This window comes from Dreissena polymorpha, chromosome 4, assembly GCF_020536995.1.
Source record: "Dreissena polymorpha isolate Duluth1 chromosome 4, UMN_Dpol_1.0, whole genome shotgun sequence".
Lineage (NCBI taxonomy): Eukaryota > Metazoa > Mollusca > Bivalvia > Myida > Dreissenidae > Dreissena > Dreissena polymorpha.
In genome coordinates, this window is record NC_068358.1 from 5,792,742 (window position 1) to 5,811,614 (window position 18,873).

The following is an 18,873-nucleotide window of genomic DNA, read 5'->3' on the forward strand; positions in this document are numbered from 1 at the left end:
ATGGCACAGACTAATCTGGGACAACACCAATTTTTTGCAAATGCATTTAGCCTTGTTTTCCACGAGCAAAACTGTATTCTCACACAAACCTGTTTCTGCTTCCACTCTTGCTGTCTCTGCTGCTGATTCAGCTGCTCTCTAAGCTGCCTCTCCTCTTTCTGGGCTCTCTCCAGCTCCTTCTGAACCTGCAAAGAAGCATGTGACCTTGAAACAGTCTGGGAGTCTACTAAGTAGCATGTGACCTTGAAAGGGTAAGGGAATCTACTTAGTAGCATGTGACCTTGAAACAGTCAGGTAATCTGCTTAGTGTCCTTAGACCTTGAAACAGGCAGGGAATCTGCTTATTGTCATAAGACCTTGTAACAGTCAGGGAATCTACAAAGTAGCATGTGACCTTGAAACAGTCAGGGAATCTACTTAGTGTCATTTAACCTTGAAACAGTCAGGGAATCTACTTAGTGTCGTAAGACCTTGAAACAGGCAGGGAATCTGCTTAGTGTCATTAGACCTTGAAACAGTCAGGGAATCTACTTAGTGCTGTTAGACCTTGAAACAGCCAGGGAATCTACTTAGTGCTGTTAGACCTTGAAACAGTCAGGGAATCTACTAAGTAGCATGTGACCTTGAAACAGTCAGGGAATCTACTTAGTGCTGTTAGACCTTGAAACAGGCAGGAAATCTGCTTAGTGTTGTTAGACATTGAAACAGGCAGTGAATCTGCTTAGTGTCATTAGACCTTGAAACAGTCAGGGAATCTACTAGTCTTAGTGTTGTTAGACATTGAAACAGGCAAAGAATCTGCTTAGTGTAATTAGACCTTGAAACAGGCAGGGAATCTACTTAGTGGCATTAGACCTTGAAACAGGCAGGGAATCTACTTAGTGTCAGGCAGGGAATCTACTTAGTGTCATTAGACCTTGAAACAGTCAGGATATCTACTAAGTAGCATGTGACCTTGAAACAGGCAGGGAATATACTCAGTAGCAAGAAACCTTAAACCTGTCAGGGAATCTACTCAGTAGCATGTGGCCTTAAAACAGTAAGGGAATCTACTAAGAAGCATGTGACTTTAAAACAATAAGGGAATCTACTAAGTAGCATTTGACCTTGAAACGGTGAGGGAGTCTACTTAGTAGCATGTAATCTTGAAACTATGGGAATGAACTAAGTAGCATGTGCCATTGAAACTATGGGACGCTACTTAGGTAGCATGTAATCTTGAAACAGTAAAGAAATCTACATAGTAGTATCTGACATTGAAACAGTCAAGGAAACAACTTAGTAGTTTGGTTCAGACAACAGCCATGACAAATAAGTGACAAAAACAAATGCATCCTTTATGATGAGATACTAATTAATTCAAAGTATTTTATGTTTCTGTATGTATTAAAAGACTTTCACATAAAATCATAAATTCTATGCACCTACTTTGTAAGAATTTAGTTTAGACTTGCGCTCCAGTTTCTCCTGCTCAATGATCTGTCTGAGGCATTCCTGGCGCTCATCCGGGGTTTCCTCTGGCTCCTCTGTTGCCTTGGACAGTATCTCTTCCTTCTCCTCCTGTCATAATGAAAACACTGGGTTAAACAGGGCTTATTGCATGTGGATAAAGTAACATCCCAGGACGGCCTGTGCAGTCTGCACAGGCTAATCATGGACAACACCTTCCACTGTTGTAAAATGTTTGGCTAAAAGGAAGTCTCGTTTTAGCAAAAATCAAGTTTAGGTGGATAGTGTTGTCCCTGATAAGCCTGTGCCCATTGTGAAGGCTAATCTGGGAAGAGACTTTACCCAAATGTATAAAACCCGTTTTCCAGGAAATACACCACTATCTCTTCCTTCTCCTCCTATCACACTAGGTCAATGTTGAATACAAATAAGTACATTTAGCGAGGCATAGAACACCTCAACACAAGTCCTGGAAGGGGTTAAGAATTTCATGCTGAGCAAATAAGCTCATCTGTACTTCACACTTACCTGGTATTAGAATTGTATATATCATTTTAACATTATTCTGTCTTTATCTTAAACTTGACAATAATAAATTGGCTGAAAACAAGCTAAAACAATTTAACAATGTATTTAAAATAAACAAGACAAAATAGTATAAATGTTGTCACAGAAAGAACAGGATCTCCATATGTATTATTAACCTTGCATAAATACTTAAGTTATGGCAGGATGCAGATTTCGATTTTAAATAAGCTATATAACAATAGCAATCACAATTTTTGTTTCATACAAAAAAAAACTGAAATAATGTGTATTACCCCACATGGCTTTCTATCCATATACTGAGTTTACATGTAGCTTAAGTATGTTTGGAGTTATCGCAGGATCCAGATTTCTCTGACAAACATTCACTACTGAAATCTCCCAAATGCCCATCTATCAACATACTGAGTTTCATCACTCTAGCTTAAGTTGTTGCAGTGTTCTGATGTTAATTTCACTCATTCTCTTAACATAGCAGCCCCACATTTTGACTGATACAAAAACAAAAACAAAAATGCTTCCCACAAAAGTACTTTTTGAGTTATCACAGGATTCAGTATTTTTAATAGATAGGACAATCAAAAGTGAATAATCCACATATGGCTTACTATTTTAAGACTAAGTTTTAACAAGAGATTGCCAAGAAATATTGTTCCTACCGGTGGAACTCCACCCTTATTTTTTTTATTCATTGCCATAGCAACCACAATTTTTTGACGTAGGAACAAAATAAATTGACGTGCATGTTCTCCATATTGCCATCTGTCCATGTTTCAAGTTTCATGAAAAATTATGAAGAACTTTTCAAGTTATCGCAGGATCCAGAAAAGTGTGACAGACAGACTGACACACAGAGCGCAAACCATAAGTCCCCTCAGGTTTCACCGGTAGGGGACAATAACCTAGCTAAAGTACTTTTTGAATTATCACAGTTTCCACATTTAATGGTCCCACAGACTAACAACTCCGCAAAAAAATGTCTTTTAAGTTTTTAACAAAAAATATGCCTGGATTTTTTTTCAAACAAACTATTTGGACAGAAAATCTTTTTAAACGAACAATTTGGCCAGAGATTGATTTTAAACTTATAATTTGGCAAGAAACTAATTTTTAACAAACAATTTGTCAAAAAACTGTATTTAAAACAAACAATTTTGCCGATTACCACATTATTTGGCCAAACAACTTGATTTCAACAAACTATTTGGCCAGTCTGTCTTTTAATAAACAATCTGCATTTCACTTTTTAAGAAACAATTTGAAGACTCTCGTTTAACAAACAAATTTGCCAAAACAAAAAATTAACAAAAAACGTCTTTAAACAACATACTAGTAAGAAACTGTCTTTTTTAGAGAAAACAAGGCTTAATGCAAAAGCTTAAAGTATTGTCCCAGATTAACCTGTCCTATCCGCAGGTATAAACACAAAATTCCACAAAAGAAGAAAGTGTAGTCCCTGATTAGCATGTGCGGACGGCACAAGCTAATCTGAGAGGACACTTTACACATGTGCATTAAGCCTTGATTTCCCAGAACCAGGCTAATAATTCCCAAACACAGTCTACCTTACCTCTTTCTTCTCCCTCCACTTCCTGATGGCCTGTTTCTTGGTCTCGTTGAGGAAGAGGTATTCCTGGTACCAGTCCTCATGGTCGTGTATCTCCTCCTCAGTACGGGTAGGCAGGGCTGGTAACACATGCTGCAGGAACACCGGCTTGCCCTGGGGCCAAAATGCAGAAACAGTCTCATCAACATCTAAAATTTTGATAACTGAACCTTAACCACTCAGATATGCTGTTGTATTCCCTAAGAGAAACATTACAGGTCGTCAACTGACTTAAGGTGAAAATATAGGAAAAAATATAGGAATTTTTGTATCAAAATATAGAAGGTTTGGGTTGTTTTGGTTTAAAATATAGGAATTTCATGGTAAAAAGTAATGTTCTAGAGATATGTAGAGAACTTCTTACTTACTTGTTTTCCGTCAATAATCATTAAATTCATGTTTTACTTAACAAAACAGTCCCTCATCTTCACCACCAAGGCAGATATGCTGATGTACTGTGGTCATCAATGTGGACACCTGAATTTTTTAAAATAAAATTGTTAACAATCAACAAAACACAAAACATTATAAACATAGTTGCACAACGTTACATAAGAGTGCAACATTACATTGATACTAAAATTATTCAAACCTGAAAACATGAATCACATACATGTAGTATCATGTTATATAATATAAATTCTGTATTTTATGCACATTCAAATTTCTATACAGTGTATACACTCTTCCATCAAACATTTTTAAGAGAACAAAAGAACATCAAAACATCCTACAGAATATGATAAAATGTACATACAGAATATAAGATTTTTCTGGCAGCTTCTGCATATAATATATTTGGAATTGAACATCAAAATAATAAATTGAACAAAATTGCGTAGTGTTATTAATACCAATTGTAAAAGAATCTAATCTCATGGTTATCAGACACACAATGGTAGATGCATATCTTAAGAACAAGAATAAGATCCTATGGTATACATGGCAAAATGACAATAAAACATCTCAATAATCAGCGGATATACCTTGACTATACGGTACAAGAACATTCTTTCATCAGATATCAAAAACAAATCAGAATGAGATCAATATATAAAGATAACATAGAACTACTTAAAACATAACTGTTAGAATTCTATAATAACTGTACACCTTTGTGAATTTACATGAAGCTGCTGCTACCTGCAGACTACTAAGTAAGTAGCATTAAATATCCCCTCAGAAGAACATCCCTGGGGAAAGACCTGTTACAACTACAGTCCACTCTCATTATCTCGAAGTCCGCAGGAACAAGAAAAAATATCGAGATAACGAGAGTTCGAAATATCCGATTAGGCGTTTAAAAAAAAAAAGAGACAAAAATTTACCTTGTTTTAACATCTAAATACCTGCTAAGTGGTCTTACTAAAGCCGTAACCGTGTGGCATAATACTCTCTACTACCCTATCTTTTACCTTATATTTATACGCGTTTTTACCAGGCACAAATTTGCCATTTAAATGCTTAAAATGCCGTTTTAGTGTTACAGAATTGCATGAACACATGCGGTTATCATTTTTCTAAACTGTCGAGTAAACATCCGGTAGGGTTGCTATTTAAAGTTATGATGCAATTGATGTCCAATCAAGACGAGGGTTTTTCATCTGAACATGTGTAAATCACGTTCCGGAATACTGAACTGTACATGTACAGTTTGTAGTTTCAAATGCCAAGTTCGATCGATTATTAGCACAGGATAAAATAACAAGAGCACCGCCTTGCGGGTGCAGACCGCTCATCTATTTTCTTTTTAAACGGTGAAGGGACTCTCAATTTCAATCACAAAGGAGGGAGGGGTGGAGTGAAGAGGGGTGTATAGTGTGGGGGTGTGGACATTTATTACATTATCTTCCAAAAATGCGGGAAAAAAATGCAAAAAAAAATCGGAGGGGGGGGGGATTCTTGGGTGCAATGGTTGGACGGTATTTCAAAAAAAAAAATAAATAAATAAATATTTGTGTTTTTTAATCGTTTCAAAAAAAAAAAAAAAATGGGGGTGGGTGGGGTGGGGGTGGGGGGTATAGTGTGAGGGTGTGGTGGTCATTTGTGAGATGATCTTAAAAAAAAAAAAAAATAATAATTAGGGGGGGGGATTCGGGGGGGGGGGGGATGAAGGGAGGGCACGGGGGATGGTTTGGGTGGAGTCTATTGTGGTATGTCAGGTAAGAGTAGTTTTGTCAAAGTATCAATCAAATCTAATCATAAATAAAGAAGTTATGGCAATTTTAGCAAAATTTAATAATTTGACCTTGAGAGTAAAGGTCATTCAAAGGTCAAGGTAAAATTCAACTTGCCAGGTACAGTAACCTCATGATAGCATGAAAGTATCTGAAGTTGGAAAGCAATAGCCTTGATACTTTAGAAGTCAAGTGGATCGAAACACAAAATTTAACCATATATTCAAAGTTACTAAGTCAAAAAAGGGCCATAATTCCGTAAAAATGACAACCAGAGTTATGCAACTTGTCCTTTTACTGTACCCTTATGATAGTTTGCGAGTGTTCCAAGTATGAAAGAAATATCTATGATACTTTAGGGGTAAAGTGGACCAAAACACAAAACTTAACCAAATTTTCAATTTTCTAAGTATAAAGGGCCAATAATTCCGTCCAAATGCCAGTCAGAGTTACATTACTTTGCCTGCACAGTCCCCTTATGATAGTTAATAAGTGTTGCAAGTATGAAAGCAATAGCTTTGATACTGTAGGAATAAAGTGGACCTAAACACAAAACTTAACCAAATTTTCAATTTTCTAAGTATAAAAAGGGCACATAATTCTGTCAAAATGCCAGTCAGAGTTACATAACTTTGCCTTCACAGTCCCCTTATGATAGTTAGTAAGTGTTGCAAGTATGAAAGCAATAGCTTTGATACTTAAGGAATAAAATGGACCTAAACACAAAACTTAACCAAAATTTTCAATTTTCTAAGTATAAAATGGGGGCACATAATTCTGTCAAAATGCACGCCAGTTATCTAACTTTGCCTGCCCAGTCCCCTCATGATAGTAAGTAAGTGTACCCAGTTTGAATGCAATAGCATTGATACTTTCTGAGAAAAGTGGACCTAAACGCAAAACTTAACCGGACGCCAACGCTGACGCCGACGCCAAGGCGATGACAATAGCTTTTTGTTTTCAAAAAATAGATGAGCTAAAAATGAAAAGCCATTCTGAGTCTGATTGTTATTATCTTTATTAGCATTCCGACCAATTGTCATGAAATAACAGAACAGCACATAAACATGGGAGATCATATAAATCCAAACTGTTTCAACTTGCGACGGTTTACATAAGCAAAAATATAACTCAATGTATGTTGTTTGTAAAAACAATTAGTCTTTCGGCTTTTCAGCAGGCTGTGTATTAATTGCAGTTTATTGCAGTTAAAGTGACAGGCCTTACTCAATGGTTAATGGCTAACAATATTTCACACGTGTGGTCATTGATGTAATTAATGGATCAATTATCTACCGCACACTATTGTGAGCAGCCGGGCGAAGCAGGACGGTGAAGTATCAAAGAAAAAGTTTCGCACCTTTGCCGACACTGGGACAGTAATTCGCACTTCGATATAAACCACAGTAAATACATGTAAAATCGGGTTTGGAGACAAAATTATATCGAGATATCGAATTATTCGACAAAACGAAAACCGAGATATGCAATATTTATTAATATAGATAAAGAAGGAAAAAAGTTGGGACATTGAGCTGACTTCGACATATCGAGATATCCGATGTCGTGATAACGAGAGTGGACTGTATCTGCTGGGATTTGTTCTCACCTTTGAAATGGTTGTATTTTTCTTCATCAAAGGTGTCCATATAGATGTCACAATGGTGTACAACAGCACTCCTGCAAGATGGTGATGCTTTGGAAGCGGAGGGACAGCTTTTTATACTGTAAATTAAAATATCTAAAGGCAGTATTACTTCTTATAAGTATTTTTTTTTAAAGAGGAAATTTTTAGAACAAAAAAGGAAAAGTCAAAAATATAGGTAAATATAGGAAATATAGGAGGTTTTGAAAAATATGGGAAAATTCTCCAAAATATAGGAAAATATAGGACAAGGGCTGTTTGTAAAACATGCATGCCCCCCTATATGGGCTATAAGTTGTAGTAGCAGCCATTGTGTGAATACGTTTTTTGTCACTGTGAACGGTGTGGTGGTGGTGGTGGTGGTGGTGGTGTAGTAGTAGTAGTAGTAGTAGTAGTAGTAGTAGTAGTAGTAGTAGTAGTAGTAGAAGTAGTAGTAGTAGTAGTAGAAGTAGTAGTAGTAGTAGAAGTAGTAGTAGTAGTAGTAGTAGTAGTAGTAGTAGTAGCAGTAGTAGTAGTAGTAGTAGTAGTAGTAGTAGTAGTAGTAGTAGTAGTAGTAGTAGTAAAATAGTAGTAGTAGTGGTAGTAGTAGTAGAAGTAGTAATAGTAGACATGGTAGAATTAGTGGTGGTGGTGGTGGTGGTGGTGGTGGTGGTGGTGGTGGTGGTGGTGGTGGTGGTGGTGGTGGTGGTGGTAGTAGTAGTAGTAGAAGTAGTAGTAGTAGTAGTAGTAGTAGTAGAAGTAGAAGTAGTAGTAGTAGTAGTAGTAGTAGTAGTAGTAGTAGTAGTAGTAGTAGTAGTAGTAGTAGTAGTAGTAGTAGCAGTAGCAGTAGCAGCAGCAGTAGCAGCATTACAATACCAATACTTAAGAATGATCAAATGGGAAAAGGTAACCTAGCACTGGCAGTAAATATGGGGCTCATTTACAGGTCAGATTTGGAATCTCTGCTGTAAAATGAGATTTTGAATGAATTAAAGGGAGGCAAATCTGTAATAAAAAGAACATGCATAAACCGTAGTTGTTTCCCTTGTTTGAACCATGCTAAATCCTTATAAATTTATAATGCCTATTTCCAGTAACTGTGACCTTCACCTGTGACCTTGACCTAGTGACCTCAAAATCAATTGGGGTCATCTGCGAGTCATGATCAATGTACCTATGAAGTTTCATGATCCTAGCCCCAAGCGTTCTTGAGTTATCATCCGGAAACCACCTGGTGGACGGACCGACATACCGACCGACCAACCGACCGACATGAGCAAAGCAATATACCCCCTCTTCTTCGAAGGGGGGCATAAATATAGGAATCAGTTGACGGCCTGAAGCAAATAAAATTTTAGACCTTTTTTTACTAGATTCAAGTTTTGAAACCTTCATTTCCAACCTAAAGATACTGAAGAGTAGCAAACAGTTGAAACCTAAACAGACTGCGAGTTTCTTGCAGGCTGTTCTGGTTTAATGCTGCTTGCATATGCCATTACATATTGCTTCAGAGCTGAAAAGGGTAAACTGCTATTTTCAAATTTCAAAAGTAAAGCATTTGAAGTTCAGTTACAAATTTCAATGGCTGAGTTTGAAACTACAATAAAAGCAAACGAAATGTTGGCCAGAAACTAGTATTATATTAAAAACTAATAACTTTTTGCCTTAGGTGAAATTTTGTTAAGAAAGTACTTACTTAAAACAGAAAATACCAAAAAAAAAATTATAAGACATGCACATGCATAAAGGCTAATATCTAACAACAAGACTCATATTTTTTGTGAGCCTGCCAATAAAATGACTTTTTTGACAATAAATTGAAATGAGCGAATAGATGTAAATGTGTCTTGTTCTGTGAAAGCTGGTCATAATGCAAGTGCGTAAAGTGTCGTCCCAGATTAGCCTGTGCAGTTCGCACAGGCTAATCAGGGACGACACTTTCCGCCTAAACTTGATTTTCGGTAAGGAGGGACTTCCTTGAAACTAAAAATACCATTAAAGCGGAATTAGTCGTCCCTGATTAGCCTGTGCAGACTGCACAGGCTAATCTGGGACGACACTTTACGCACATGAATTAAGCCCAGTTTTCTCAGAACAAGACACAAATTATCAAATGAGCCTTGTTCTGGTCAAACTGGGCTTAATACATGTGTGTTAAGTGTCATTCCAGACTAGCCTGTGCAGTGTGCATAGGCTTATCAGGGATGACATTTTCCACTTTAATAAAATGTTTCCTTTAATTGAAAATCTATTTTTTGCGGAAAGTGTTGTCCTTGATTAGCCTGTGCATGAATTTACTTGCACACACACCGCATATTACACTGGACTAACCTGGTAGCGCTGCCTAAACTTGAGGAAGGTCTGATGATCGTACTCATCCCAGCCACCTCTCACTCCTCCAGTCTGCTCTACAAACTTCTGCAATGAAAAACAGTGTCAATCAATGAGCAGAGGTGTGGAAAAATTGGACTTAATGGATGTGAGTTAGGTGTCATCCTCAGACCTGTTTACCCTACCTATTGCTTCTCAGTAGTATGGAGGGCAACTCTCAGTAGTTTTGGGCTGTTGTCAGTAGTTTTAACTTTTTCAATCATTTTTAGCATTAAAAAGCCATGACTGGGTCACTTATCAGTTTAATGGTAAATAAAGCATTAGATTAATTTACTTGCTAAGAATTTAATCTGTTAAGTGATTTTTTTTGCTTTTATTTGTTACAGCCTGTGCCATTTGGATTGGGAAAATTAGCGCGATAAACCATAAAATTGGATAAAAAAGCGCGATAAACCATGACATTGGGAAACATTTAGCATTATAAATATGATTATAAGTAACAGAATTAAAATTGTTTTTAAGTGCATGTTTGACAGCATTTTTATATTATAAAGTGGGCTGCATATTAATGCATATTAAACTTGCAATAATCTATAGATTCTTAAATACACCATTTGATCATAAGCTCTTTAAGAGTAGCTATTAATTTAATTCAGTATTTTTTTTAAATTAAATATCATAAGGGGAAAACATAAACACATATTGACAAACACCCTTTAGTGTTCTTGTTGTGTTAATGATGCATTAAATGGAGTTAAAATAATATATTTTATTTGTTTACATTTCAATATCTTGCACTTGACAACCTCAGTTCAATGCTATTTCATTTAACTTTACAGAGTAACAAACACAATAAAGCAGAATATGCATATGAATCCGAGTATACACAGATCCACTAACATATAAATAAAATCATGTTTGTCTCTTTCCATTTTCGAACGATACTCATTGTGAGTAGACTGAACAACAATTTTCCAACACTCGTTACCGTGAGGCACATTTACTGTGCAGATTTCTGATAAATATTTGTTGTTGTTTTTTTATCTCAAACGTAGTATTTTGCCTTAATTAACACACGCATTACATAATTCCCTAATGACCATATGATATCCGCTGTTAATTTGAATGGTATTTATTATTTTCGCCGTTAATCGCAATTTCTCGTCTGCTTGCCGCCATCTTGGACGTGTGTAAAAACAGGCGTGCTCAATCCCGATACATCGACTATTGTCTGTATTCTCCGCAATAGAGAGATGTGTATACTGAATAGCAACGTAAAATCGTATGTATTCGGCTAAATTTGCGAACCAACATGTAAGTCAGTTGTCATTCGGTGATGACTCGACAAGCTCGATCAGCACTCGTTCCCCGGGAGGGTTGATTTTTAACGTTTCTTACTACACAAGCGCTAAAATAATTATGATTGATAAATTACCTGCAAAGACCAAAAATAAGCAAAAGTACGATTAAAAACTGAAATTTGACCATTGTGATCGATGGATCCGTAGTTTTTCAGTACAAATCTGTAGTGCGTAGTTTAGCCAAATAATCCGTAGTAACTACGGCGAAGTAAACAGGTCTGCATCCTAGATAAGCGTGTGCAGTGGATTAAAATCCACCATAACACATAGTTATAAATTGAACAGCTCCTACCAGTAAATCAAGGATGAAGCTGACCAATAATGGTATTCTATTTAAGTAGCAGTCCGTATTATTTTAGTGATTGTAATTCATTAATAAATTCTACAAACATTACAATCACCATTTGTATTGCACATGGTTCTATAATCCATCATAAATTAACTTTTAAATCTTAGAAAAACAGAAATGCAGCTCTGATCCATACATTTCAAAACAATCTAATAATTAGCATATATCACACATTAATTATTCACTGCTAACCTCAAATGCGGCCACTTCTGGGGGCAAGTCTTTAGTGATGTCGCGGTCGGTTGCGAGGGGTTTGTGCGGGGCGGACCGCGCCCTGGACGAGTCATCCACTGCAGCCCCTAGCTGGGACCAGGAGTCGAACTTCTTCTCAAGGGCCTGAATCTCCAGCCATCCGGTACGCTCCTCAAGCAACATGGACTCATAGCTGCAGGGATAGAAAATAACTTTTAGTCATCTTAAGTATTTTGGTTGCCCACCCATAGAGTAACTAGCCAAGAACCATGTACATATCATGTGTTTCTAATACTTTCTTTATACAAATGTATATAATTAACAGACGATAGAAAAACAATATAGCTGACAGGACACACTTCCAGTTTATTACGTCATATTACCAGTATGAGCCTGATCTTGTTCATTTCATAGGACCACATACATAGACATTATTCAATTTATTATTTATTCACAGTTGCCACTTTTTATTTAATGTCTAATTGCACCAAATTGTTGGAAGCTTTTGAAAAGCATGTTGCCCAAAAAGAAAGTGGATCTTACACTTTTTCTATTCAGTGGCCTGGGCAAAATCTACTAGTTCCCAGGTCACAGGCGTTTAAACATTTATCCCTATCCCTATAACTGAACTGGAAAAAGACATCAGGCTGAATACACAGCAGTGAAAAAAGGGCATATGGCTGGATACATAGCAGTGGAAAAAGGGCATATGGCTGGATACATAGCAGTGGAAATAGGCATATGGCTGGATACATAGCAGTTGAAATAGGCATGTGGCTGGATACATTGCAGTGGAAATAGACATGTGACTGGATACATAGCAGTGGAAATAGGCATGTGGCTGGATACATAGCAGTGGAAAGTGGGCATGTAGTTGAATACATAGCAGTGGAAAATGGGCATGTGACTGACAACATAGCAATGTAAAGTAGGCATTTAGGTAAATATATAGCAGTGGAAAAATAGACATTTATCTGAATACATTGTAGTGGAAAATAGCTTAAAACACATGATCACAGTTTACAAATTAAAATACTTGTATCAAAAAGATATTCAAACAAGGAACATTTCTGTGGAAATATTTTGAAATCCCCTCTTTCATTCTATATAGCAATAAAAGGACAACTGCTCAAAGAAACTTTCAGCTATCATTTCTATCACAATCAAAAATCTTTAAAGAATTAGTCACCTAAATGTAACATTTTTTTGCAAAATAATTTTCAAATACAATACTGAGCTCCATTGATCTTCTTTTTATATTCCTTTATTTTCAAAGGTATTCCGTGGAATAACATGATTTAAGTCAAAACCATGATTCCTGTCAAGTCTGATTGAAATTCAGCTTGTTTCAGAGAACAAGCAAATCTTGCTGGATTTAAGACATAGATGTATAATCGTACAGACTTAATGATGGCTGACCCCCAACCCCCATAGATCACCTTGCTGGTGCACTACATTGATGATGGCTGACCCCCAACCCCCATAGATCACCTTGCTGGCCCACTACATTGATGATGGCTGACCCCCAACCCCCATAGATCACCTTGCTGGTGCACTACATTGATGATGGCTGACCCCCAACCCCCAATAGATCACCTTGCTGGCACACTACATGTAGCACAGATCATGGCTGACCCCCAACCCCCATAGATCACCTTGCTGGTGCACTACATTGATGATGGCTGACCCCCAACCCCCATAGATCACCTTGCTGGTGCACTACATGTAGCACAGATCATGGCTGACCCCCAACCCCCATAGATCACCTTGCTGGTGCACTACATTGATGATGGCTGACCCCCAACCCCCATAGATCACCTTGCTGGTGCACTACATTGAGATAGCTGACCCCCAACCCCCAAAGATCACCTTGGTGGTGCACTACATTGATGATAGCTGACCCCCAACCCCCAAGATCACCTTGCTGGTGCACTACATTGATCATGGCTGACCCCCAACCCCCAAAGATCACCTTGCTGGCACACTACATGTAGCACAGATCATGGCTGACCCCCAACCCCCATAGATCACCTTGCTGGTGCGCTACATTGATGATGGCTGACCCCCAACCCCCATAGATCACCTTGCTGGTGCACTACATTGATGATAGCTGACCCCCAACCCCCATAGATCACCTTGCTGGCACACTACATGTAGCACAGATCATGGCTGACCCCCAACCCCCATAGATCACCTTGCTGGTGCACTACATTGATGATGGCTGACCCCCAACCCCCAAAGATCACCTTGCTGGTGCACTACATTGATGATAGCTGACCCCCAACCCCCAAAGATCACCTTGGTGGTGCACTACATGTAGCACAGATCATAGTCATATGAGCTGCGCTCTTGGACACTGGGACCTAATTCATGTGCCTAAAGTGTCGTCCCAGATTAGCCTGTGCAGGCTGCATAGGCTAATCTGGGACGACACTTCAATTATATGAAATTTTGCATAAGATAATATTTGACTACACTTAATGCACAAGAATCAAGCCCTGTTGTCCCAGAGTCTGTCTTATATCTAAAACTGCTACATACTGCTTTCTCTGCTGTTCTTTAAAAGCATTGATGGTCCCTTCAATCTCTTCCATGATCATTTTCAATCTCTCAACAACTGAAACATAGCTTAAACTTTAGTCCATGGCAAAGGAAAATGTTAACACTTACTAATTATGAAGAACATGATATTTAGAGAACACAAGTATACATGTATCATATACAATCAAGATTGATTATTTTTATCACCTTTTTATATGTTGAGCTTCACAGAAAAATTGTATTATGAAAATACATGTATATGTTGGAGAACATTGTATGTACTACTACTTTTCTTATAAACACAACAACTTTACAAAAGTAAGGTAATAATGATTTAATATCAGTATACCTCACTTCAGCATGTCTCAATTTAAGGCATTTAAAACTCAGGCCTTAGTTTCACGTCCCTCATTCAAAATTACTGTTCATTACTAGATAAGTAATCAGATTGGAGTAACATAATGGATAAGGTTTGCAGTGATCAAAAAGTCCCGGGTTTCATCACATCTTTGGAGGTGTTCTCAATATTTTCTCGTAATGCACTGGTTCTATCCAGAGAAAAAGACACAAGTGTCTCAATAAGCCCTGGGTTTTTTGTTCCAATGAGCATAAAACAATAATGGAACCCAACTCTGGAAAAAAAGGGGCTTGATGCATGTGCATAAAAAGTTGTCCAAAATTAGCCTGTGCAGGCTACACAGGTTTATCAGGGACAACCCTTTCTGCTTTAATAAAAAAAATATTCAAAGGAAGTCTCTTCTTAAAACAAAATCCAGTTGAGGCGGCTAATCTAGGACAACATTCTATGCACATGCATTAAGCCCAGTTTTCCCAGAATGAGGCTCATTTAACATATTTGTCATACGAGTACATACACTCAGGTGTTGGTTTCACGTCTCTCAGCTCCTTGTGGAAGCGTTTCACCATGTGACTGATCTTCTCCAGTTGCTGCTTCAGCTTCACTTCTAAAAAGGAGTAACAAATAACAGAGTCCATATTGGCCTTGTTCTTTGAAAACGGGGCTTAATGCATGTAAGTAAGGTGTCGCCCCAGATGAGCCTGTGCAGTTCACACAGGGTAATACAAGAAAACCCTTTCTACCAAAGCTGGATTTTCTTTTGAAGAATCTTCCTTTTAACAAACAAGAGAGCCAAGAGGCCCTAGTTCGCTCACCTGAGAGGAGTTGGTTCATTCAATCTTTACCAAACGTAAACCCTAGATATTGTCCAGACAAACATCCTGGTCAAGTTTCATCATTATTGAACCAAAACTCTGGCGTATGGAGTGTTTTTGTAAGATTTGACCTGGTGACCTATATTTTGAGTTGACCCCCCTTACCAAACATCAAACTTTGCTTACAAAAATAAATATTATGACCAAGCTTCATAAAACCTGAAACAAAATTTTGACCTCTAGAGTGTTTACAAGGATTTTGTATAATATAATGACAATATGGACAATCTAAGGGCAATAATTATGACATTAATTATGTGATTTTGCTCATTATCACTTGACAGATCTTTCAGCAACTTTGATAAAGAATGCTTGAGAAATGTGAATGCTAGAGTGTTTACAAACCAAATGTGGACGGGCGGACCGCGGACAAAGACCAATCCTTAAACCTCACCTGAGCAATCAGGTGAGCTTAAAAGTGTGTTTCACCGATCTGAGCCATTTTCCAACTTGTCGCAGAAATCAATAAAACCAATGTATTGACTAAGTTTCAAGATGATTAGGCAAATAATGTGACTTCTATAGTGTTCGATCACAAGATTTCTCCCGAGTCACATAAGGAAAACTACCCCACCCCTCTGGCAGCCATGTTTGTTTACCGATCGGGACCATTTGCAAAATCATTTGAGATATATATAAAACCAATCTTTTCACCAAGTTTCATGATGATTGGGTAAAAAAGTGACTTCTAGAGTGTTCACAAGCTTTTTTTACTATGTATAAATATAAGAAAACTCCCCCCCCCCCCGGCAGCCATGTTATTCAACTGACCGGAACCATTTTCGAACTCAACTCCCATATCAAAGAAACAAATGTTCTGACCAAATTTCATGAACATTTGGCAAAAAATGTGACTTCTAGAGTGTTCACATGTTTTCACTATATACATATATAGAAAAATGCCCCGCCCACTGGCGGCCATGGTTTTTCACCGATCTGGACCATTTTAGAACTCGTCCGAGAAATCAATAAAACCAATGTTTTGACCAACTTTCATGGTGATTGGGCAAAAATTGTGACTTCTAGAGTGTTTACAAGGCTTCTCTATAGCCAAATAAGGAAAACTGCCCCGCCCACTGGCGTCCATGTTTTTCAACGGACCGGAACCACTTTTGAACTCAACCAACATATCATTTAGACAAACATTTTGACAAAGTTACATGAAGATTGGACATGAAATGTGACTTCTTCAGTGTTTACAAGTTTTTTCTTTTTTTTTTTGACCTAGTGACCTAGTTTTTGAACCAAAAGGACCCAGTTTCGAACTCGACCGAGATCATTGGGACAAAGCTTCTGACCAAGTTTCTTGAAGATTGGAAAAGAAATGTGCCCTCTAGAAAATACACTGTATTATTATGAAAACATTAATAGTCAAAGGGGAGTAACTACTGTAAACTTAAATGCAATATTTAGAAGAGTTGTCTCGCATGTTACATGACCTTAATTCATGATTGTTTACAAGCCTTTTTACTATATAAATATAAGGAAAACTGCTCGTCCCCCTGGCAACCATGTTTTTCAACGGACCGGAACCATTTTCGAACTCAACTCTCATATCAAGGAAACAAATGTTCTGACCAAATTTCATGAAAATTGGGCCAAAAATGTGACTTCTAGAGTGTTTACATGTTTTCACTTTATACATATGGAGAAAAATGCCCCACCCACTGGCGGCCATGTTTTTTCACCGATCTGGACCATTTTCGAACTCGTCAGAGAAATCAATAAAACCAATGTTTTGACCAACTTTCATGATGATTGGGCAAAAATTGTGACTTCTAGAGTGTTTACAAGGTTTCTCTAGAGCCAAATTAGGAAAACTGCCCCGCCCACTGGCGGCCATGTTTTTCAACAGACCGGAACCACTTTTGAACTCAACCAACATATCATTAAGACAAACATTTTGACAAATTTACATGAAGATTGGGCATGAAATGTGTCTTCTACAGTGTTTACAAGTTTTTTTCTTTTTTTTTACCTAGTGACCTAGTTTTTGACCCGGCACAACCCAGTTTCGAACTCGACCGAGATTTTATTGGGACGAAGCTTCTGACCAAGTTTCATGAAGATCGGACAATAAATGTGGCCTCTAGAGTGTTTACGAACAAATGTGGACGGACGGACAGACGACGGACAAAGACCGGTCACAAAAAGCTCACCTGAGCAATCAGGTGAGCTAAAAACTTCATAAAAGCAGAAAGTATGGTTCCTGATTAGCATGTGTGAATACTTTCCACTTTGATGGAATTTTCTGTACAAAAGATTCTCTTCTGAATGAAAATCAAGTCTAGGCAGAAAGTTTTGTCCCATATAACCCTGTGTGTATAACACCGGCTCATCTGGGATTATACTTAAATAACAAGCATTAAGCCCTTGTTTTCACTGAACGTGGCTAATTTGCTTCACCAACAACCTAAATTTGATAAGTGAGCAGCATTTAAAAATTATACAAAAGTAATAAAGGGAATAAAATGGTGAAAAATACCTCTTTTGGCACGTTTGTCACAATCTTGATTTTCACATGATTACCCCCTCTGTGAATGTACACTATAATTTATGCAGAATACTTGTTGATGACTGATGGGAAAATGCTCTTTGCTAAACTTGGTTAAACTGTTTTAAAATGTTTAAAAACAGCAAAAGCCTTATGAGGAAATGAACATCATTGATCATCAGTCATTTTTAACACATATGAGCTCACAATATTTACACATCTGTCACATAACACTTAAGACTGATTACAAACTAGACTGAATGGGATCAAGTTATATTAATGGCATGTACATGTACTGCCAAAATAAATTGCATGAAAATAAACTTTCATATGACAGTTTGTTATCAAATGTACACACAGAGATGACATTATCAAGTAAAGCAGAAGATCTTTAACAAAATCCTAACAATTTGACCAGTGATCTAACAAGAGCTGTCAGAGGACAGAGCGCTCGACTATTCTAGTGCTTGACAGTATAACATAAGTCATCATGGGGAAATTGTTCATATTCAATAATTTATTAGACGATCTTTCAAAAATAAAAAAAGGAAAAATAAAAATTGGGGGGGGGGGGAGGGTTGAGAGGGGGTATAGTGTGGGGTGTGGTCATTTATTAGACGAAATTTCAAAAACAAAAAAAGGAAAAAAAAATTGAGGGGGGGGGGGGGGAGTAGGGGGGTGAGAGGGGGGTATAATGTGGGGCGTGGTCATTTATTAGACGATATTTCAAAAGTAAAAAAAATGAAAAAAAAAATGGGGGGGGGGGCGGGGGTAGGGGGGTGAGAGGGGGGTATAATGTGTGGTGTGGTAATTTATTAGATGATGTTTAAAAGAATATATATATTTATTTTTTTTGGGGGGGGGGCAGGTTGGGGTGGGGGGAGGGATTCTGGGTAGGGGCGTGGGGTATTGTTTGGGTGGAATCCATTGTGGTATTCAGGTAAGTGTTGTTTTGTCAAAGTAATAATAA

General features: G+C 37.6%; 1 protein-coding gene across 11 annotated transcripts in view; it reads right to left on the minus strand.

Annotated features, from left to right (window-relative positions):
- The window catches only part of LOC127880012 (coiled-coil domain-containing protein 112-like), a 175,059-nt gene that overhangs the window by 120,559 nt on the left and 35,627 nt on the right, over positions 1-18,873 (minus strand). For 9 of the 11 annotated variants that reach the window (XR_008049380.1, XR_008049383.1, XR_008049381.1 and 6 more), the window contains 7 exons: positions 15,052-15,141; positions 14,177-14,252; positions 11,636-11,828; positions 9,734-9,820; positions 3,566-3,715; positions 1,429-1,560; positions 90-185 (listed from right to left, as the gene is read on the minus strand). Coding sequence is in view for 5 of the 11 variants with exons in the window: in XM_052427213.1 (XP_052283173.1) it covers positions 90-185; positions 1,429-1,560; positions 3,566-3,715; positions 9,734-9,820; positions 11,636-11,828; positions 14,177-14,252; positions 15,052-15,141 (824 nt within the window). In the remaining 6 variants the exon portion in view is untranslated. The remainder of the gene's footprint in view (positions 1-89; positions 186-1,428; positions 1,561-3,565; positions 3,716-9,733; positions 9,821-11,635; positions 11,829-14,176; positions 14,253-15,051; positions 15,142-18,873) is intronic. The other 2 variants (XM_052427214.1, XM_052427212.1) reach the window with 1 other exon arrangement.